The sequence below is a fragment of the Furipterus horrens genome, unplaced genomic scaffold (genome assembly GCF_987537825.1).
Source record: "Furipterus horrens unplaced genomic scaffold, mFurHor1.1.pri manual_scaffold_10, whole genome shotgun sequence".
Lineage (NCBI taxonomy): Eukaryota > Metazoa > Chordata > Mammalia > Chiroptera > Furipteridae > Furipterus > Furipterus horrens.
Genome location: NW_028327180.1, coordinates 46,007,904 through 46,030,220, shown reverse-complemented (window position 1 = coordinate 46,030,220; position 22,317 = coordinate 46,007,904). Strand labels below are relative to the sequence as shown.

At 54.4% G+C, this 22,317-nt stretch overlaps 1 protein-coding gene across 1 annotated transcript in view; it reads left to right on the top strand.

The window, feature by feature from the left end:
* The first annotated feature begins 3,904 nt into the window (after positions 1–3,904).
* The window catches only part of NOTCH3 (notch receptor 3), a 30,673-nt gene continuing 12,260 nt past the window's right edge, over positions 3,905–22,317 (top strand). The window contains exons 1-24 of the mRNA XM_090289808.1: positions 3,905–4,085; positions 6,621–6,699; positions 10,683–10,825; positions 10,902–11,240; positions 11,332–11,454; positions 11,546–11,779; positions 12,400–12,555; positions 12,638–12,823; positions 13,388–13,501; positions 13,764–13,877; positions 14,408–14,641; positions 14,762–14,872; positions 15,336–15,528; positions 15,614–15,765; positions 15,964–16,077; positions 16,632–16,787; positions 17,703–17,928; positions 18,316–18,517; positions 18,736–18,889; positions 19,274–19,458; positions 20,212–20,344; positions 20,425–20,682; positions 20,764–20,882; positions 21,242–21,807. Of these exons, the coding sequence (XP_090145934.1) occupies positions 3,974–4,085; positions 6,621–6,699; positions 10,683–10,825; positions 10,902–11,240; positions 11,332–11,454; positions 11,546–11,779; positions 12,400–12,555; positions 12,638–12,823; positions 13,388–13,501; positions 13,764–13,877; positions 14,408–14,641; positions 14,762–14,872; positions 15,336–15,528; positions 15,614–15,765; positions 15,964–16,077; positions 16,632–16,787; positions 17,703–17,928; positions 18,316–18,517; positions 18,736–18,889; positions 19,274–19,458; positions 20,212–20,344; positions 20,425–20,682; positions 20,764–20,882; positions 21,242–21,807 (4,403 nt within the window). The 5' untranslated portion in view covers positions 3,905–3,973. The remainder of the gene's footprint in view (positions 4,086–6,620; positions 6,700–10,682; positions 10,826–10,901; positions 11,241–11,331; positions 11,455–11,545; positions 11,780–12,399; positions 12,556–12,637; positions 12,824–13,387; positions 13,502–13,763; positions 13,878–14,407; positions 14,642–14,761; positions 14,873–15,335; positions 15,529–15,613; positions 15,766–15,963; positions 16,078–16,631; positions 16,788–17,702; positions 17,929–18,315; positions 18,518–18,735; positions 18,890–19,273; positions 19,459–20,211; positions 20,345–20,424; positions 20,683–20,763; positions 20,883–21,241; positions 21,808–22,317) is intronic.

Genomic DNA, 22,317 nt, shown 5'->3' with positions numbered 1-22,317 from the left:
CCAGGAGCTCTGAGTTACCCACTCCCTTGTGAGCAAGGCTGAGCTGTAGGGAGAGGAACTTGGCCTGGGGGCAGTGGAGGGTAGAGGGGAAGAGGGCTTCCTGGAGCTGGGACCTTGAAGAACAAACAGGAGTTTACCAGGTACAGGAATGGGGAAAAGGAAATCATGCTAGAAAGAGGGACCAGAATGGGCAAAGAGGTATCGTATGTGGGAAATAGCAGAGCATGCCTTATAACTAGAAGAAAATGCATTTTCCAAGAGAACACATTTCCTGTGAGTTCCTGCTTGGGAAAGAAACAAAAGGATCCTCTGTCCAGGTAGAGGGCAAAGGCTGCCAGAGTGCAAGGCCTGGTGGGTGAAGATGAAGATTGGCTCAATCTTATGATGAGGGGGGGTGGGAGGGGCCAGAGAGGGTCAGGCCCAGGTCCATAGGCCTGGAGGGCTTAGGTTTTCTCCTGGGATGATAGGCACAGGAAGGACTCAAGATGCGCCTGGCCCATGGGCCTGTAGAGTCAGCACACTCCTTTTGAGGCAGACTATGCCCCTTCTTATGCAACTTTGGTCTTTTTCTCCTCCCAATCCCCAGTCCCACCCCCACCTCTTCATGTCCCATGCGGCCTGGAGTCACTTAGACTTGGGTTCCAACCTCAGTTCTTCCTCTAGAAGTCTCTGCTAGTCATCATAAGATGGACACATACCCACATGCCCCCCCCCACTCCCCCCACACACGTAATGGGCGGATAGTTCCCCTTCCAGATCACGGCTGGGGGTCACCTCTGATGCCAGACCCCAGTCAGTCATTCAACTTCCACCCTTTGGTTTTCATGCTTCTCCTTTCTGTTTAATGGTACTTCTTGCCTCCTTCTCTTCTCCCCCCTCCCTCCAATTTGGGAAACTTATTTATTTGTTTGTTTGTTTATTTATTTATTTTTAATTTATTTTTTTATTGTTGTTCTATTACAGTTGTCCCATTTTTTCCCCATTGCTCTCCCCTGTACTTCTTCCTCTTTCTGCATTTAAAAATCATCCAAGGTATTAGTGGATGAATGAGTAAGTAAAATGTGATATAGCCATTCAATGGAATATTATTCAGCCATAAGAAGGACTGAAGTGCCCTGGCAGTTGTGGCTCAGTGGATTGAGCACTGGCCTGTGAACCAAAGGGTCGCTGGTTCAATTCCTAGTCAGGGCACAAGCCTGGGTTGCGGGCCAGGTCCCCAGTTGTGGGCATGTGAAAGGCAACCACACATAGATGTTTCTCTCCCCCTCTTTCTTCCTTCCTTCCTTCACCTCTCTCTAAAAATAAATAAATAAAATCTTAGGGAAAAAAAAAAGACTGAAGTACTAACATAGGCTACAGTGTGGATGAACCTTGAAACATCATGCTGAAGGAGAGAACCCAGATGCAAATGCCCACATGGTGTCTGATCCCATTTATATGAAGTGTCTAGAACAGGCAAATTCATAGAGAGAGGAAGCAGATCAGTGGTTGCCAGGGGCTTGGGGAGGGGGAATGGGTGCAACTGCCCATGGATAAGTATGAGGTCTCCTTGAGGGGTGATGAAAATGTCTTGGAACCAGACAGAGGTGATGATTGTACTAAATGTCACTGAACTGTGCACTTTAAAGAAGTCAGTTGTTAATTTTATGTTATGCAAATTTTCCCTTAATTAAAAAAGAAATCACCAGAGGAACTCATTAACAAATGCCAAAAACAGTGAGTAAAAGTTTGATGGGCACCAGGATATTCACACAGTTTCAAAGTATCTCCCCACACAATATTGATAGTTATTTATAACAGGGGGGAATGGGAAGAGAATGGTACTTTTACAATAGGGAAATTCGGCATACTTCACTCAAGTGATCAAAGTTTAACATTGACAATGCTGACCACTGACATCACGTGCCTTCTGATATGATGCACTGGGGAGGAGCTGCCATTCTGCCAAAGACAGAACCTGAACCTACTCAGGAGAACCTGTGAAACAAATGACCTCGACTCTCCAAAAATGTCAGTGTCTGAAACTCACAGAAAAGCTGAGAAACCAATTCTGGTTAAAAGACAACAAGGAACATAATTAAATGCAACACATCATCAAGAATTAGACCCTGGACCAGCAAAGAAACATGCTACAGAGGATATTATTGGGGCAACAGGAAACTTTGGATATGAACTGAAGGTGAAACTGTGGTGTGTTGACGGAAGAGAACACCCTTGTTCTTAGGGAACACACAGTGATGTATTGGGAACAGAGGAACAGAGGAACATCATGTCTGCAACTTGTTCTAATACATACATATTACATATATGTGCAATTATAAAGCAAGTGGGACAATGTGGGTAAATATGGACCAAGAGCATATAGTAATTGCATTATTGTGTATTTAAAAGTATTTTTAAAAGATTTTATTTATTTATTTTTAGAGACAGGGGAAGGGAGAGAGAAAGAGAGGGAGAGAAACATCGAACGATCGATTGATTGGGTACTTCTCACACTCCCAACCAGGGACAGCGCTCAACCCAGGCATGTGCCCTGACCAGTAACTTAACAGGTGACCTTTAGGTTTGCATGACAATGCTCAGCCCACTGAGCCACACCGGTCAGGGCTAAAAATATTTTTTAAAAGTTTAAAAATTTCCCAAAGATCTCTGGGGTGCCCACATGACTATCTCCAATCCTGACCCCTCTATTGGGCCCCAGTGTTCAGCTGCCTCTTGGATGACCTGCAGGCTTCAGATTCGGCACCTTGCCCACAACCTGTTCATCACCAAGCCAACCAGGGAGCTAGCCTGACCCATTTCTCCCCTCCTCCTCGTGACCAGCCCCACTCCTGGTCTGCCCATCCTCCCTACTCTCCCTCCTCATCTGGGTGCAGAACTGTTCCTCTGTTGGGATGTTATCCCTCCAGTTCATCCAGACTGAGCCTCATTGGACCCTCCTCTGACAAGTCCCCTCTGGCAGTGAAAGGTACACCCCCAGCCCCTGGAACAAAGCCAGACATAGTGCTGGAGCTTTATACCTATTTGCTGAATTAATGAATGAAGAAATAAAAAGCCCACCCTCCAGGCAGAACCCTCACCAACCCTTCTGTGTGCCCTCCCCAGACTCCGCCCCTTTCCTCTGTCCCAACCTTGAGTCCACAGTGCCAGGGGTGTCTGTGTCTGGCACTTGCTTCCCCAGGATGACAACTCCTCCAAGGCTGGGCTTGAGGCCTTTCCAGGCTCTCCATTCTTGCCATGAGGACATTTTGGAAAAGGCAGTTGAACAAATTGAGTAGTAAAGCTGTGTGGGGTATGGGGTGGGGCTGGAGGGCTAGGGTGGACCTTTGGGGTTCACACAGGGCTGTGAAGAGGAAGGGGAGTAGGGAGTGTGTATGTGTACCTTTGCCTGAATGCAGGAGACTCCTAGTTTGTGCTTGAGGTCTGAGGCTGCAGACGCTGTCCCAGGCTCCAGGCTTGGCTGGGCCTGAGTTTCAGGTTTTCCTGGTGCTTCATATTTTTAGTCCCAGTGAAGCTCTGTGTATGTGTCTGCATTTGTGCATGGAGGCTGTGTGTTCCTGAGCCTCTCAGGATGTGCCTGGTCTCAGTTTTGGGGTTCTGGGGGGTCTGTGTGTGTCCTGGCCCTGTGTGTGTCTTTGGCTCTGGATGTGTAGGGAGCAGGGGTCATCACCAGGCTGGGTGTGCCTGCCACTGCGGGTTAGTTGGTCCCGGATCTCCCTGCGTGGCCGGCCTGCGTTTCTGAGGGTCCGCAGGTCCCAGGCTGTGTAGGTGGGTGGAGAGTGGGCAGGGACCCTGGGAGGCCGGGCCGGGGGCAGGGAGCGCAGGGCCAGCCCCGGGGCGGGGCGAACCGCCGGCACTGGGGGCGGGGCGGCCCGGCAGCCTCACTTCGGCGAAGTTGGCGGCGGGGAGACTGGCCCGGGACGCGCCCGGAGCCCTGGGAAGGAGGGAGGAGGGAGGGTCGCGGCCGGCCGCCATGGGGCCAGGGACCCGGGGCCGCCGTCGCGTCCTGATATCGCCGCTGCCGCCGCTGCAGTCCATGAGGGCGCCCCTCCTATTTCTGCTGTTAGCGGGACCCGGGGCTACAGGTGAGGGGTTGGGACCAGGAGGGTGGAACGGATTAGAGGGGAAAGGAAGGGAGGAGAGCGAAATGCAAGGATCCTGGAATCTGATGCTGGCGGGGTGCCCTGGGAGCCAAGGACCAGAGCAGGGGCCGGGGCGCAGGAGCTAGGGACTGCGTGCCAGTCCCCGGGGGCAGGGACTCAGAATGGGGGGCGGGGGGGACAGGGCCCCAGAGGCCCAAGACACAGGAGCCCAGGGGCGATCAGGACTGGGAGTAAAGAGACTCAGGAGTCCGGGACTGGAAGCTCGAGGTGCAGGGATCAGGGACCCAAAATTGGGGGGATACCAGAATCTTGGGCTCGCTCCCAACCCACGCCCATCTGGAGTCCTGGGAAGGTCACGATTGGAGCTCAAGTGCCCCCAGGGCGGGGACCCCTCGTACAAAAGTCCCACCCCCCACCCACCCACAACCCTCAGGCCTGGCGGGGCGGGGGGCGGGGAGGAGGCGCGAAGTTCTGGGAGCTCTGAACTCAGAGAAAACTTCCCAGGCCGGAGTGCTGCAAGACCCGGAGCTAGGGCTGGAGCCGGAGCTGCAGCGGCGCCCTGCGCCCCTTCCCCAGACCCCAGTCCCGCTCCCTCCCCTGGCCGCCAGGATCCGGCGGCTCCTGGACCTGGTCCCCACCCTTGGAGCGAAGGGCGGGGGGCGCGAGCCCACGTGCCCCTCTCCGGCTTCTGTGCTGGGATCCCGCAGCCCGAGCCCCTCCCCTGTAGGCCGGGGCCCCCCGCCCCTCCCCCTCCATGCTTTCCCCTCCCTCGCTCGGGACAATGGCCGCGCCGTCTAGACACCCCCTCCCCCCGGCCGGCCTCGCGCTTTCTTTGCCAGACAAAGCAGGATGGGCAGCGAGGCCCGGGCGGGGGTTGTGGGGGCACCCCCCCTCCCCCCGCCCAAGGGAGTTCTGACTAGCGGAGGAGGGAAACGGGCCCAGTAGCCCTGGCCGAGGGTCCTGGGGCAGGGGCTGGGTTCTGGGAGGGGTGGACGTACAAGAAGGGACCGGCCCCCCCTGCCCATCCCCCCATTTCCCCAACCACGCTCCCCTTCCTCCCTCCACGGCTTCCCCCCATACCGGGCAGGACCAGGCGGGAGCAGCCGCCCCCTCACAGCCAGCAAGCACCCATATGGCCTGTCACACTCGCAGGCACACACAGCCCTGGATCACACATATGGAGAGATGAGATGTGCAGATGTGCACAGAGCAGAGTGCACTCACAGACACCCCCTAGCTCATACAAGACAACACCCTGGCACACACAGCTCACACATTAACATGCACGTATAATCACACATGGTCACACAAAGTGTGCATCACCAGCCCAAGGCCTTGCACACTGCCTTCACACACTCAGACACATACAGACAGATTGAAGGGCATGCCCAACTCACACACATCCAACCATACACACATGCCCCACACTCAAATACATGGTTCACATACATGTACACACAACAGATCCAGCCTGCACGCATATGGCACACACATCTCCACACCCATGCACATCACATACACACATGTGGCTCCCACAGCCCACAGCCTGGGTCGAGTGGCTCCCAGTGTGAATTCACAACACCCACAGGCCCCTATCTGGGTGCTTGTTTCCTGAGGAAGGGAACATATACCATAAGAGCCCATTCTCATACACCTTTTGTCTCTCACTGTCTCTCCCTTTTTGTCTCCCTGTCTCTGTGCTTCTCTGTCTCCCCTCTCTGTGTCTGCCTGCTTCTACTTTCCTTTTTTATATTTGTCTGTTTTTCATCCCCTTTCATCTTTCTTTCTCTCTGTGATACACACATGCACACAGTGGCCCCACATCTGCCAGCACACACAATCCTCCACTAGCTCACACCCAGCTATGCCCTCAGACCCGTCTGGCAGGACATTATACTGTGCCACACCCCAAAGGGACATAGCTCTCAGGGATGGGGATGCTGGACAGGGCAGTACATGTCTGGGGCCAGGCGCTCCTCCCTTCAACACACACCCTATGCCTGCAACACCCAATGCTGGCTGCGTCTGAGGCACATGCCCTGGTCTCTCTACCCAGAGCTACCACACAGGACTGCACAGCTGGAGAAGATGCCCAACATTACTGGAAGGGAGAGCCATGGCTCTGCAACTCCCTGCCCCTGCCCCCTCCATTACCCCAGGACCTGGGCACATAGCCCCAGACCTCCTTTTAACACTCAGCACCCTCACTTCCTGCCTCTGCACCCCCCATTCTGGCAGTTTCCAAGTCCCACATCTGGCACAAGTCAGCACATCTTTCTGCCCGCCCCTGCCTTGCGGTTCCCAGGGCTAGAGCTGGCAGGGACAGCTGCAGCCCAACAGCTGGGGCCAGGGTGGGGAGCCGTGGGAACCGTAGATGGAGGGGCTCCCTGCACCCGCAGAGACACCCCCAGCTCCATGCAGCTGTTGCCTGGGAGAGGGAAGGAGGGTGTCTGTCACTCTGAGCTGGGTTTCCTGGGCACCTGGCTGACCCACCCACCTCCATTCACCCCCACACAGCTCCCCCTTGCCTGGATGGAAGCCCATGTTCCAATGGAGGTCGCTGCACCAAGCTGCCCTCCCGGGAGTTTGCCTGCCTGTGAGTGCCTGGCTCTGAGCCATTAGTGGGCCCTGTGTGGTGAGACAGTCTGTCTTATCCCTCTGCCTCTGTGTCTACCATGGGTGCCTCTACTACTTCCTATGTGTGTGGCGTGGGCAACTTCTTGATTCCCCTGGAATCAGCAGGGTTAAGAGCAGGGGCTCTGAAAGTCGACTGGCCTGGGTTCAGATCCTGCATCATGTTGCAGACTGGCTGGGACGTCAACTCTTTAAGCCTCTGTCCTAATCTGGGAAATTAGTCCAGTACCCCCAATTTCACAGAATTCTCAGCTGCCTGAGGTCACATGCAAAGCCCCTAATGGTGGTAGCTATAATTTAATCAACAAATCTTTAGGGACTGATAGCAGTGGCTTGGCAGTGGTGGGTACACCACCTGTACCCTTCCCTACCAAGATTTCAAGGTGGGGGCTCAGGAGGCCTATAATACAGCCTTACTCTGCCACTTTATTGCTTTCTGACCTTGGGTTAGTCATTTCCTCTCTCTGAACCTCCCTGCATCTGTGAAATAGGGGTGCTTCTCTCTGGCTTGTGACCAGGAAGGAGTGAGCCCAAGAACTTGGGGAAGACAGAGGGCTAGGGGGAGCAGGGCAGAGACTGGGAGAGAGCTGAGCAGAGTCAGACAGAGCTCAGTTTCAGTTCTGAGCTCAGGGTTACCTTGCACAAGTGCTTTGAGCTCTCTGAGCCTCAGCTTTTCATCTGCAAAATGGGGCAACAATAGTTCCTTCTTTATGAGGTTGATTGTGCAGGTTTAAATAAATTCTTCATATGATGAACTCAGCATAATGCTTGGCATACAACAAGTGCTCAATAAACAGGCATTATTTTTATTATGTAAGACCTTTCTTAACGTGTGCTTGCGGTTTGTCAACTTTTTGGGAAAAAAAAGTAGTAAACCTTTATTACAAATTTCCAATGAGGATCTTAAAAACTCTCAACTTGACCAGGTATGAAACAAGTTAAAAACTTTATAGGTGTATTAAGAAAAACCAGGCTTTTTTCTCTCTTAAAAATAAAGTCACTTAGTCAATAAGCCACCTGAGTCCTCTTCCCACATGATGCCAGACCATTAGCTGTGTGTGTGTGTGTGTATGTGTTTTAAACATGTTTGTCATTACCAAAAGGAGTGTTACCAGGTAAAAAGTACATATCTAGTTATCTGGTCACTGGGCAACAAGCAAGTGCTTTAAGGCTTCAGCTCCAATCTTTTGTTCATTTCTTTTTGCTGGAATTTTATATTCATTCCCCTTTGTTGGATGACTAAACGAGTTGGTGGTAGAGATGGGAAGACGGCCTTTGCTCAGCACAGCCCTGCTCAGCTTCTAGAGCGAGGAATTCTCACAAATTCTCAGTCGGTAGATCCGGTAGATCCGCTGCTTTTGTCTCTTTCCCATCCTGTGGTTTAGGGTTTTCTGGGGTTCTGCATCGGTCATTAAAGTTGCAGCGGTACTGACGTTGATAAGGCTGCTGACCTTGGGTCTTGTCTCCTTGGTTTTCCTTATCTCCTTCATTGCCATCCTGTTTTGGTGAGGAAGGCCAAATAGGGCTAATTATTATAAATAATAACATTAGGGACAAGGAAGTGGGTGACATGGGGGAACCTCTCAAGATTATGGGGAAGTGCTTGGTTCCTTTTATAATAATCATTTGTAATAGCATTGCACTCAGTGGCCATTAATTAATTGATTTATTCATTTATTCACAACATGTGACTTTAGACCCAGGAGAGCCCCTTTGAAATTATACCCGTACTTTGAGTGGAGACCCACTCGGGCTCACCTGGGTGGGATGCTTATCCTGGTCGAACGGTCTCCTTGGGTGGGGAATCTGCAATGGTGGAAGTGGGGAAAAGTGCGACCTGACCTGGAGCCACTCACCAGGAAGGCGGAGCCGCTGGGCCGGGCGCCCGCGCAGTAGAGCTCCGCGCCTGGAATTCTGCCAACAGGTGAATGCGCCGGCGGCTTCCCTGCCCCTCGACAGGTGAATCACCGGCGTGCGTGGCCTCCCGGAGCCTGGATCACGCGGAGTGGAGCGGACTCAGTCCGAAGAGCTGGGCTGTGGGAATCAGTCCTCACGTACCCCCCAATCTCCTTCAAAGATCCCAAATATTCATGTCCTTTAGGGACGCCCCAATTTGTCACCTCCCTCATGGATCCCCAAGTGTTCTCCCCAAAGTAGGTTTCCTAGCCCTTGTCTCTATCTCCCAGTCCCGGCCTCCCCGCCCCCCGCAAGTCAGCTTTTCCTTCCGTTGGTCTCCCCCGAAACTCAGGCCGTGGGGCGGGGCGAGGGCGGAGGCTGGAACCGGCCCGACCGGTCGGCAGGGGCGCGGGGCACAGAGCGTGGGAACCTCCCGGGGGCTCCGAGAGCCGGCCGCGGGGCCTCGCGGCCGCGCCCTGTCTTGTGTTGGGACCCGCAGTTCAGGGCTACCCTGCAGCGCGCCCCCTCCTGGCGCGCAGTAGTGGTGGCTGTTCTTGCCCTGTGGATCTTTGGGGAGAGGGCTGGAAGTAGGGTCTTTCCCTCAGGATACCATCTGCACCCCTGCCCGGCCATGCCTCGACCTGTTTCGCTGGGGGCCAGTGTGGGAGGATCTTGTGAGTGACGCTAAGGACTGAGTCAGTTGTTTGAGTTTAGCCCAAGCGACTGGGACAAGCCACAGAGACCAGCGGGAGGAATGAGCAGAGTCAGGGGTGGTGTCTGGACTCTCTTGCCTCTCCAGGCCCCTACCTTTGACCGCGTAGGAGATTTCTAGTCTTAAAACCACCCCCTCCCAGTTTTCATATTTGCCTCACACTCCATCCAGCTGGCTTTGGTGGATTTGAGGAGGGGCCTGCCGGCTGAAGGACCTCACCCCACAAACGGCATCAGTATTAGTGTTGACTTACCTCCAACAGTGGAAAGAAGGGGCATGTGTTCTCAGAAAAGGAGTAGAGGGTTTGTGAGGTCCTTCTGTCTGTCCAGGTGAAAGTTGCCCCTATCTGTGACCCAGCTTGTGGGTTGGTTCCTGAGTATTTGCCAGGCCAGTATGTGGAGCTGGTATGTGTCCCTGTGTGTGTATTTGTATATGTATGTTCCTGGGTCTGTGTGTGCCTGGGTGGTTGTCTTCTGGAGTCTGAGACTTTGCAGTTGCTGTTCCCTCTACCTGGAGCACTCTTCCCCACAGAGCCCTATGCCCCCCCCCCACTTCCTTCAGTCTGAAAATATATTTGCCACCCCTTCTCCCATCACTCTATCTGTCCTAGTGTGTCTTAGTTTCCATTTCTTGTGGCTGCTGTAACACGTTACACAAAACTGGGTGGTTTAAAACAATAGAAATTTACTCTCACAATTCTGGAGGCCAGAAGTCTGAAATCAAGGTGTGGGCAGCCACGCATTCTCCGTTGGCTTTAGGGGAGAGACCTCCTTCCCTCGTTCATCCTCTAGTAGTTCCAGGCTTTCCTTGGCTTGTGGGTGCAACACTCCAATCTCTGCCTCTGCATGGCCTTCTCCTTTCTCCCAAATCCCTCTCTGCCTTTCTCTTAAAAGGATATTATCATTGAATTTAGGGCCCACCTGGAAAATCCAGAATGATTTCATCTTGATATCTGTCACTTAGTTACATCTGCAAAGACTCTTTTTCCAAATAAGGTCACAGTCACAGGTTCTAGGACATGGACATTTATTTTCTAGGGCACTCTTCGTGGCCAGCATGGCCCTCACCACCCTCTGCTAGCACATGGTATACTAATTTACGATTTGTTTATGTTCTCTTTGCCCAATCTAGCTGTGAGCATCAAGAGGGTGGGACCACTTTTATTGTGTTTACTGCTGTGTTCCTATCGCTAAGAACATAGTAGGTGCTTAGTGAATATTTGTGGCATGAATGAATGAGTGTGTGTGTTTATTGCTCCGTTTGCCTGTGTATTTCTTGCATCTCTTGTGGGTGTCTCTGTGTATCTCCTGCTCCCACTGAGCTATCTCTGCCTGCAGGTGCCCACCAGGTTGGGTGGGTGAGCGGTGCCAGCTGGAGGATCCCTGCCACTCAGGCCCCTGTGCTGGTCGTGGTGTCTGCCAGAGCTCGGTGGTAGCAGGTACTGCCCAGTTCTACTGCCGCTGTCCCCGTGGGTTTCGAGGTAAGGAAGGATCTGGAGGGGACCCCAAGGTAGGCAAGGGTGTGGTCCACCTAACTCACTCTCCTGGTCCCTCTAGGCCCTGACTGCTCCTTGCCAGACCCCTGCCTCAGCAGCCCCTGTGCCCATGGGGCCCGCTGCTCAGTGGGGTCCGATGGCCGCTACATTTGCTCCTGCCCACCTGGCTACCAGGGTCGCAGCTGTCGAAGTGATGTGGATGAGTGCCGGGCGGGTGGGCCCTGCCGTCACGGTGGCACCTGCTTCAACACACCTGGCTCCTTCCACTGCCAGTGCCCAGCTGGCTACATGGGGCCACTGTGTGAGAACCCTGCAGTGCCCTGTGCTCCCTCACCCTGCCGCAACGGGGGCACCTGTAGACAGAATGGTGATGTCACCTATGATTGTGCCTGCCTTCCTGGTGAGGAAGCTATTCTGGGGGAGGCAGCTGAGGTGGGGAAACAGTAGGCCAGCCTAGCAGTGACAATATTTGCCTCTGCCTCCCTTGCTAGGGTTTGAGGGCCAGAACTGTGAAGTGAATGTGGACGACTGTCCAGGGAACCGATGTCTAAATGGGGGAACATGTGTGGATGGTGTCAATACCTACAACTGCCAGTGCCCTCCAGAGTGGACAGGTGGGCACTAGGGCTGGAAGGAGCTGGGTGGCAGACTTTGGGTGGCGATGCACAGTCTGGGTGGCTGGACTGGTGCATCTGTGTGCTACAGGCCAATTCTGCACGGAGGATGTGGACGAGTGTCAGCTGCAGCCCAACGCTTGCCACAATGGTGGTACCTGCTTTAACACACTGGGTGGCCACAGCTGTGTGTGCGTCAATGGCTGGACTGGTGAAAGCTGTAGTCAGAATATTGATGATTGTGCCATGGCCGTGTGCTTCCATGGGGCCACCTGCCATGACCGTGTAGCCTCCTTCTACTGTGCCTGTCCCATGGGCAAGACTGGTGAGTGGCTGTTTCCCCTGAAGGCAGCGAGGGAGCCATTGATGGTTCTTGAGTAGGGAAAAGAATGGCATCTGACTAGAGTGTTAGAATGATTATGCTGGAGGCCATATTTGGGATGAAGTGTAAGCCTGGGAGAGGCCTGGGAGGGGGTGATGTACAGTCTGGGACAAAGGCCATGGGAATGGAGTTATACCGTGAGCAAGAAAAAGAGGGGAACATTGGAAGTGGCAAATGTCAGAGAAGGTGTTTGGAAGGGGAACTTAAAAATGGAGGGAAAGGCATATTAGCCAGAAGATTCTGCAGAAGCAAAGGCTTGAGGTAGGACCCTTTTATAATCAGGAAAATCAACAGATTTTTAAAACAGCATGTGAATGTTTCCAACTCATTTTCAAATAATTCAGAAAAAAAAAGATAAATCATACAATAGCTGAAAATAGGTGGTGTGTATATAAATCAACTTCTCTGTATGTTTGAAATTGTTCATAATAAACAATTAGGAAAAAATAGCTACTAAATACATTACAGGTTAATAAAAAGAAAACACAAAACACTATGTGGGGCTGAATGACTTGGGACAGAGCCGGAGGGTCTGTCCTTGACCTCTGCCCATCCCTTTCCAGGGCTCCTGTGTCATCTGGATGATGCCTGTGTCAGCAATCCCTGTCATGAGGATGCGATCTGTGACACAAATCCGGTGAATGGCCGGGCCATCTGCACCTGCCCACCAGGCTTCACTGGTGGTGCCTGTGACCAGGATGTAGATGAGTGCTCCATTGGTGAGGGGGGCATTGTCTGAGTTGGAAGGAGGGGTTAGGTTGCTCCTCAGCCACCCATACCCACATGGGCCTATTCCTGCAGGTGCCAACCCATGTGAGCACCTGGGCAGATGTGTGAACACACAAGGCTCATTCCTGTGCCAGTGTGGCCGAGGCTACACTGGCCCGCGCTGTGAGACCGACATCAATGAGTGCCTGTCAGGGCCCTGCCGCAATCATGCCACGTGCCTTGACCGCATAGGCCAGTTCACCTGCATCTGCATGGGAGGTGCGTGGTGTGGGGTGAAAGAAGCCTGCAGGAGGGGAACAGGGGTGGAACTGAGGTCTGAATGGGACTCTGAGATAGTGAAGCCTGGGATGAGGTGGAAGTGGGGCCAGAGCAGAAACCTGTGAGAGGCTGGGGGTGGGGTCAATGGAGTCAGTAGAACCTCAGGCTGAGAGTGGAGTCAAGACCATAGGACCCACTGCGGAGTGTGGACAATTTGGAGGCAGGGGCTGGAGTGAGGCTTAGGTGGAGCCTGCAGACAGTCTCGCTGCGGTGGGGACAAAACTATGGTGGGTCCTGGAGCTGGCAGCTGGGGACAGGGCAAGTCTGTGGACTGGAGAGGGGAGAAGGGGTCTGAAGGAGGCAAGTCCATATGGAGTCTCTAAAGCCTTGGACTAGTTGGGATGACAGCTCAGTGAGGGTTCAGCCTGAGGACAAAATTGAATCTAGGGTTGAGCTGGGGGCAAGGCCAAGGCTCAGGGGAACTGTATGTTGCCCCTGCTCTCCCTTCAAGCCAGAGGGAAGCCCCCATGACCCTAATTACCCTCCCTTGCCCCCCACCCCTAGGTTTCACAGGCACCTATTGTGAGGTGGACATGGATGAGTGTCAGAGCAGCCCTTGTGTTAACGGCGGCGTCTGCAAGGACAGAGTTAATGGCTTCAGCTGTACCTGCCCCTCCGGTGAGGACCTTGGGCTAAGGAGCATGAAAAAGACAGGTCCCTGCAGGGGCAAAATGTCCGGGATGGGAGCCTGTGAGACCATGTTAGCCGAAAACTATTATAATAGAAACCACGTTATGAAAAACATTGAAATTTAAAACTAAGTAAATGGGCTTCCCATCCAACCAAGGCAGGCAGGGCTGGCAAGGGGTGACTGAGGGCTGGCAAGGGGTGACTGCTCCGACCCTGCCTGGGCTTCAGTTCACCCCACTCTCCACCCCAGGCTTCAGTGGGGCCTTGTGTCAGCTAGATGTGGATGAGTGTGCCAGTACACCGTGCAGCAATGGAGCCAAGTGCGTGGACCAACCCGACGGCTACGAGTGCCGCTGCTCAGAGGGTGAGGCCAACAGGAATTTGGAGGCGTGGCTAGTGGGGCAGATGGCCCATAACAGCCTGGGAGAAAGCTTGGGGGCAGGGCTCCATCAATTCAAGGCCAATGACAGCCAGGGGACAGAGCCAATTTGGAATTTAAGCCGTGGTAAAGCTAGGGATGGGGTCAAAGTTTCTGGCAGAATAATGGGCGTCTGTAACTGGGTGGGGCTTGTCCAACATTAGCCCAAGGCACTTACCAGGTGCCTCCTTTTACAGTTGAGGGAGAGGCAGAACAGGGCTGACAGTGTCAGAATTGGAGGCGGGATCACGGCTAGTGGTAGGATTTAACTGTGGAAGAGAAGTGGCCAGGTGTGAATTTTGCAGCCTGTAGCTTGGTGGCGTGGAGGCCGAGGAGAGATGCGGCCTGAATTGAGCGCGCCTTCTGCTGGCTGGGTGGGCAGGGCCCGAGGTAGAACTGTGCTAGGACGGGTTGGAGGCCATAGCTGTGAGCAGGACCTCGGCAAGGAGGCGGAGCCTGACTCTCCGGCCTTGCAGGCTTTGAGGGCACACTGTGTGAGCTCAACGTGGATGACTGCTCTCCTGACCCGTGCCACCACGGGCGCTGCGTGGATGGCATCGCCAGCTTCTCCTGTGCCTGTGCCCCGGGCTACACAGGCACGCGCTGTGAGAGCCAGGTGGACGAGTGCCGGAGCCAGCCCTGCCGCCACGGGGGCAAATGCCTAGACCTGGTGGACAAGTACCTCTGCCGCTGCCCTCCTGGCACCACAGGTAGGACCAAGGGCTGGGCTGGGGCAGGAACAGTACAGCTGGAGGGGTTCAAAGAGTTTGGGGATGGGACGGGGCCCCTGGTGGGCACAGCGGTGACTTACTCGTCTTGTTCTCCTACAGGTGTGAACTGCGAGGTGAACATCGATGATTGTGCCAGCAACCCCTGCACCTTTGGAATCTGCCGGGACGGTATCAGTCGCTATGACTGTGTCTGCCAGCCTGGCTTCACAGGTGGGCGAGCGGCTGCCATGGAAAGGGGGTCTTTAGAGGGTGAGGGTGAAATCACCCATCTTGGCTGGGTTTCCCTCCTCTCTTTACACTCGCTCATTCAACAGGATTGTCCATGCTTTGTGCTCTCTCTTATTGGCACGAGGCTGTCCCCTTATTGGCTCAAGTTTATCCTGGAAAGTAGATGAGGGTGTTCCGATGAGCTGGGGTCATTTCTGAGTGGGGCCAAGGTAATTCTTGGTGAAAATGAAAATGACTTCATGTGAGTTTGGGGATGAGGATGATCCAGGACAAGGCAGTCCTGGCTTGAGGAGGTGGCTGTCCTAATTTGCACAAGAGCCGATGCGTTATGAGAATGAGAGTGTCCTTGCTCAAGAACATGACTGTGCTAAATGGGGTTAGGTTGTCCCTCCCTGCTGGCTCAGCTGTCCTTGTCCTGGGATGAGATTGCCTGTGTGCTCCCCAGGGCCACTTTGCAACGTGGAGATCAACGAGTGTGCGTCCAGCCCATGCGGCGAGGGAGGCTCCTGTGTGGATGGGAAAGACGGCTTCCGTTGCCTCTGCCCACCTGGCTCCCTGCCCCCACTCTGCCTCCCCCCAAGCCACCCCTGTGCCCAAGAACCCTGCAGTCACGGTATCTGCCATGATGCACCTGGAGGGTGAGACCTCTTCCCATTTCCTGACCAACCCCTTTGTCCCTTCTTTCCCTGCCCACTTGCTGGCGCTGACTGCCACCCCCTTCAGGTTCCGCTGTGCGTGTGATCCTGGCTGGAGTGGCCCCCAATGCAACCAGAGTCTCACTCGAGATGCCTGTGAGTCTCAGCCCTGTGGGACTGGTGGCACCTGCACCAGCTATGGAATGGCCTTCCACTGTACCTGTCCCCCTGGTTTCCAGGGTATGTACCTCTACCTTTCCTCTCCAGGCCCCCTGTCTCCCTCTTCCTTCTTGCTTCCCTCTCCTCCACTCTCTTCCTCCTCTATGTTTGCACTTGTTTTTTCCTCTTTCCCCCTTGCAGCTTGGGAGGTGGGGACCCTGGGGGGAGATGGAAACAAGGGATCTTCCAAGGCTACTTCATTCTGCCTGCCCCCCACAGGCCGCCAGTGTGAGCTGCTGAACCCCTGCATCCCAAACCCCTGCGAGCACGGGGGCCACTGTGAGTCTGCTCCTGGCCATCTGGCTGTCTGTACCTGCACCCTTGGCTGGCAAGGTATGTGAGCTGCTTCCTCTTCCTCCTCTCCTTCACCTCTTCTCCCTGGGGACCCAGAGGGGGACTCACCCGTGGCCCTGTCTATTCAGGGAGCTTCCTTCTGGGAAGGGACAGAGCTGGACACAGACACTCACAGCCCCTGTGGTCATTTCTAGAGAAGAGGAAGGGATAGGTGGCTGGGGAAACTGGGTTTCAGGCTGGGTTTGGGGACAGCTTCCTGGAGGACAAAACTCAGAGAATACATCCACTACCCACTGAAGCAAGAAGGCAGTTCTAGAACAGCATCTACAAAATGCCCGGAGGCAAATGACAGCATTGCTTGTTTTTTTATTTTTTTAATAGTTTATTTTTTATTTTCTTTTTTTCCCCATTGCCATTTATCTCCCTTATATCCACTTCCACCTCTGCCCACCCTGCCCACCCCCCTCCCCTGTAGTGCCGCCTGTTCTTGTATTTACCTACCTCAGCCTTCAGGTTCTTCATGAGTGACAGGTACCCTTAGACACTACTCTGTGCCCTTTAACCCTAGATATCACCTTATTTCCCACCCCCAGGGCCTCAGTGTCAGCAGGATGTAGACGAGTGTGCTGGCCCCTCACCCTGCGGCCCCCATGGTACCTGCACCAATCTGGCGGGGAGTTTTAGCTGTACCTGTTATGGAGGGTACAGTGGCTCTTCCTGTGACCATGACATCGATGACTGTGACCCCAGTGAGTTCAGGGGAACTTTTGGGGGGTGCTGCCCTAGGAAACATGTTCATGAAGCCTGTACTGTGCTGGGCACTGTGCTTTAATTTCATCTTCATAGTTCTCTTATTTTCCCCATTTTATTCATGGAACTGAGACCAAGAGATGTTAAGTGACTTGACTGAGGTCACATAGCAGGTAAGGGATGAGCTGGGACCAGAACACAGGTCTGTCTGACTCAGAAGCCTGCATACTGTCTCTGGGGGCAAGCAAGTTGAAATTGTGTGTCAAGTATGAGATAATAGGCCCTTAGCAATTTCTCCAGGAGTGCTGTTCAACAGACAAATAACAAAGCCACATATGCAATAACATTGTTCTAGTACTCACATTTTAAAAAGTAAAAAAAAAAAAAAAAGATATTTAACAATGTTTTATCTAACCTAATATATAAAAGTTATCTTTTCAACATGTAATCGATATAAAATTATTGAGATATTTTACATTCTTTTTTTTTCATACTAAGTCTTCAGAATCCAAAACCTGGTGTGTATTTTACACTTCCAACACATCTCAACTTGGACTGGCCATATGTCAAGGACTCAGTAGCCACATGTGGCCAGTGGCCAGTGTACTGGCCAGCACAGGTCTGGAGGAGGCCTCCTGTGCTGAGTCAAGGAATTAAGCAGACACTGCTATGTGCTTGGTAACTCAAAAGGGACCTTTGGTTCTGCCCACCTCTTCCCCTTCCATATAGGTGAGATTTCCAGATAAGGGAGGGGATGAGGCAACAGAGGGGACAGTTTGAGCCCTCTGATCAAATGTGCCCTTCTCAGTTAAGCCTGGTTTACTCCCAGGTTCCCAACAGCAAGGCCTGCCAGGGTTAGTAAAGGTTGATGGAGGCTAGGCGAGTGACCAGACCTCATCCCCTTCTGACCACAGACCCCTGCCTGAATGGTGGCTCCTGTGAGGATGGTGTGGGCTCCTTTTCCTGCTCCTGCCTCCCAGGCTTTGCCGGCCCCCACTGTGCCCGAGATGTGGATGAATGTCTGAGCAGCCCCTGCGGCCAGGGGACCTGCACCGACCATGTGGCCTCCTTCACCTGTACCTGCCCCCCAGGTTATGGTGGCTTCCACTGTGAGGAGGACCTACCTGACTGCAGCCCCAGGTGGATGGACCCTCTACTGGGAGCTCAGGGGCCCTGGCAGTGGGTGGGGCACGGGACTTGAGAAGGAGTGGGGATAAGAAGAGTGGCTCCTCAGCTTAGCACCCACCTTAGGACTCCACTGTGTGGGAAGGGGCAGGGTTGGCGCTGGTCCCTAAGGGGGTGAGGCCAAGCCTCAGTGGCACCTCCACATGGTTCCCACTTTTGTACTGAAGTACCTGGTAAATTGGGGCTAAAGGACAGGACAGGGCCGCAGCCTCTCCTGGCGGTTGGTGGGGGGCAGGGATCAGAAAGTAAGCCCTCTAAACGCCAGACCCTGGCAGGGATGGAGGAATGGAGGGGGGGGCCTGTGAGGGGGCAGGACCTGACCCACATTGACTTTCCCTTCAGCTCCTGCTTCAATGGTGGGACCTGCTTGGACAGCGTGAACTCGTTCAGCTGCCTGTGCCTTCCTGGCTACACTGGAGCACACTGCCAGCACGAGGCTGACCCCTGCCTCTCCCGGCCCTGTCTCCATGGGGGGATCTGCACTGCCACCTACCCTGGCTTCAGCTGTGCCTGTCCTGAGGGCTTCACTGGCACTCAGTGTCAGGTGGGTGGGGTCACCGGGGGTGGGTTTAGGGGGAGGAGTCTGGAGGGGTGTTCTAGGGGAGGGGTCTGCTGGTTACAACGGGGGAGAAGCCTCCCTGGGTCCTGGGGAGGGCTTAGCATGGAGGTTGTGGTGAAGGCCCTGGCTGGGACCCTGGGGGAGAACCTGGGAAGCGATTTCTGGGCGTCCCCGAGCACTGAGGCTTTGGCCTTCCCCTCCAGACACTGGTAGACTGGTGTAGCCTTGAGCCCTGTCAGAACGGGGGTCGCTGTGCCCGGACAGGAGCCTCTTTCTACTGCCTTTGTCCTCCGGGGTGGAGTGGCAGCTTCTGTGACAACCGAAACCTGCCCTGCAGAGAGGCCGCAGCTCAGATCGGTGAGTGGGAGCGTGTTGCTGATGTGTGTGCAGCTCGGGAGGGTGTGTGTGCATACGAGTATACTTCCTGCCAGAGTGAGCCCAATGAGGGTGGGATAGAGCATGTGGGTGTGATGAGGTGTGTGGCTAAGTGTGTGTGGATGTGTGACTGTATGACAGCCGCCCGACAACTGGGATGATGTCTGAAATAGTGTGTGTGACTGAGCTGGCGTGAGCAGAATGCGTGTGTGTCAGGGACTAGGACTATGCGGTTTAGAGAGCTATGTGACAGCCTGATGGAGTGTGGTGGGACCTGGTGACTGGTGGTAGCAGGATGTTGGGTGGTGCTGTGTGTGTTGAGGGCAGGGAGGAGGAACTGTTTGCCTGATGCCCCTCTCTGTGCAGGGGTGCGGCTGGAGCAGCTGTGTCAGGCTGGTGGTCAGTGTGTGGACAAGGAGAGCTCCTACTACTGTGTGTGTCCAGAGGGCCGCACAGGCAGCCACTGTGAGCAGGAGGTGGACCCCTGCTTGGCCCAGACCTGTCAGCATGGGGGCACTTGCCGAGGCTACATGGGGGGTTATGTGTGCGAGGTAAGGGGCGCCCAGTGGTGGGGAACTAGGTGTGTCTGGGCACACATTTCTGTGTGTTGTAGCCTGGTGTGGATGTGTCTCTCTGGCCATGTCTGGGTTTTTACTTTTGTGACTAAGCATTTCTTTCTTTTAAAAAAAAAATTATTTGTTTGTTTATTTATTTATTTTTAGAGAGAGGGGAAAGGAGAAAGAGGGAGAGAAACATCACTGTGTAGTTGCCTCTCACTCGCGCCCCCAGCTGGGGACCTGAGGTGCAACCTAGTCATGTGCCCTGACTGGGAATTGAACCAGCGACACTTAGTTCGCAGGCCAACGCTCAATCCACTGAGCCACAGCAGCCAGGGCTTGACTAAGCATTTCTTTGTGGGTGTCAATCTGGGTAGATCTGGGGGTGCTCTTTCTGTCTGGGTGTGTGTCTGTCTTTGGTTGATTCCTGGACATATCTCTGTGTCTCTGGGCATGGTGTCTCTGGGCATGAATGCATGTGTCTTGAGTATGCATCTCTGGTAATATGTCTTGGATATCTGGGTGCTTCTCCTGTGTGTTTGTATGTGTGCGTTTATCTGCATTGAGTGTGACTGAGGCCTTTGTGTTTGGGTGTTCTTCTGTGTCTGGGTGTGTGTTTTCTACACACTGGGCATGTGTCTGTGTATCAGATGACTGTGTCCTTTTGTAGTGGGATTTTCTGTGTCTTCAAGGGGAGTATCTGTGTTCTTTGGAGCTGAGTGGGTCCCTGTCTCACCTCCACCACAGTGTCGGGCTGGCTACACTGGTGACAACTGTGAGGTTGACGTGGATGAGTGTGCCTCCGAGCCCTGCCAGAATGGAGGCTTCTGCATTGACCTAGTGGCCCGATATCTCTGCTCCTGTCCCCCTGGGACACTGGGTATGCCAGGGCCAGGGTTGGGCAACAGGCTGGGAGGCTGAGCCTCTGTCCACTCCTGATACCCCCTATTCTTCCCCCAGGTGTGCTCTGTGAGATTAATGAGGATGACTGTGGCCCAGGCCCACCACTGGACCCAGGCTCCCAGTGCTTGCACAATGGTACATGTGTGGACCTAGTGGGTGGCTTTCACTGTACCTGCCCCCCAGGATACACTGGCCTGCGCTGCGAGGCAGACATCAATGAGTGTCATCCGGGTGCCTGCCATGCAGCACACACCCGAGATTGCCTGCAGGACCCAGGTGGTGGCTTCCACTGCCTTTGCCAAGCAGGTTTCACAGGTAAGCATGGGCAAGGGGCGTGGCCTGGGATCCTGTCGGTGTTCCCCCATTGTGGCTGATCGCTGGCTCCTGCTTGCCCAGGTTCCCGCTGTCAAACTGTCTTGTCTCCCTGCGAGTCCCAGCCATGCCAGCATGGAGGCCAGTGCCGCCCTGGCCCAGGCCCTGGGGGTGCAATGACCTTCACCTGCCACTGTGTCTCAGTAAGTTGAGGTGGCTGGTCACATCAGGGTATCTGGGAGAGGAGTGGGACTGAGGCCTGGTGGGAAGGTGTGGCTTTAGGGGATAAGAGGTGGAAGGAAAGGGGGCTTCTAGGAAATGTTGACATTACCTGGACGCTGGAAGAGGGTGTGAGGCTGGGATTTGGAGGCCTGGCTTCCTGGGGAAGGAAAGGCTTATGTGCAAGGTGGGGATTCCAGTGGAAGGGAGAGAGGTTTGGTAGGACCCGGGGAGAGGGAGACTCAAGGGTTCCCAAGTTCTGACCCCTAATCTCCCCTCTCTCTCCCTTTCCCCAACCCCCTACCACTGTACTTTTTTTTCTCTTCCCCCACCTCACCCCCAGCCATTCTGGGGCCTGCGTTGTGAGCGAGTGGCGCGCTCCTGCTGGGAACTGCAGTGTCCGGTGGGCGTCCCGTGCCAGCAGACCGTCCGTGGGCCGCGCTGCATCTGCCCCCCGGGGATGTCGAGGCCCGCCTGCCGGGGCTTCCAGGAGTCACTGCCGGGGGCCACCAACACCAGCTGCGTCGTCTCCCCTTGCCTCCACGGGAGCTCTTGCAGCCCGGAACAGTCCGCGCCCTTCTTCCGCTGCGCGTGCGCGCCAGGCTGGGCCGGGCCCCGTTGCGAGGTGCTGGTGGCGGCCCCCGAGATCCCCGAGGAGGCACTGTGCCCGAGTGCTGCCTGCGAGGCCAAGAGCGGGGACAAGCGCTGCGACCGCGAATGCAACAGCCGTGACTGCGGCTGGGATGGCGGTGACTGCTCGCTGAGCGTGGGCGACCCCTGGCGGCAGTGTGAGGCGCTGCAGTGCTGGCGCCTCTTCAACAACAGCCGCTGTGATCCTGCCTGCAGCTCCCCTGCTTGCCTCTATGACAACTTTGACTGCCTGGCTGGAGGCCGTGAGCGCACCTGCAAGTGAGCCCCTTCATCTGTCTGTCAGTCCATCCTTAGACTGTCTGTTGAGCTGTTCATTTATTTGCCCGATCTGTTCCTTACTGTACCCTGTCCTCCCAACTGAATGCCGATTCCCTCTGTTGGTCCTTTTGTATCGGTGTGCCCTCTCTGTCCATCCTTGTGCCCTGGCTGTCTCAATATTTCCATCTGTCTGTTCATCCATGTAACCCACCACTCTCTTATTCTGTCTGCCCCTGCACTCCATCTTTTCCTCCCTGTTCCCTGTTTGTCCGTCTTGCTGACCATTCATAAATTCCTTTCATCCCTCTGTGTGCCCAACTGTATGCTGTCCATCTTCAGATCTCATCTCTGTATCTCTCTCTATACCAGTCTATCTGTCCATGTACTCCATATAGCTGTCCATCTGTCCATCTTTGTGTCCCACCTGTTTGTCCATATCCCTCTTGTCTGTCCTTCTGTCCCTCAATGTACTCTTTTGCCCCCTATATGCTCATACAGCTGTCCATGCCC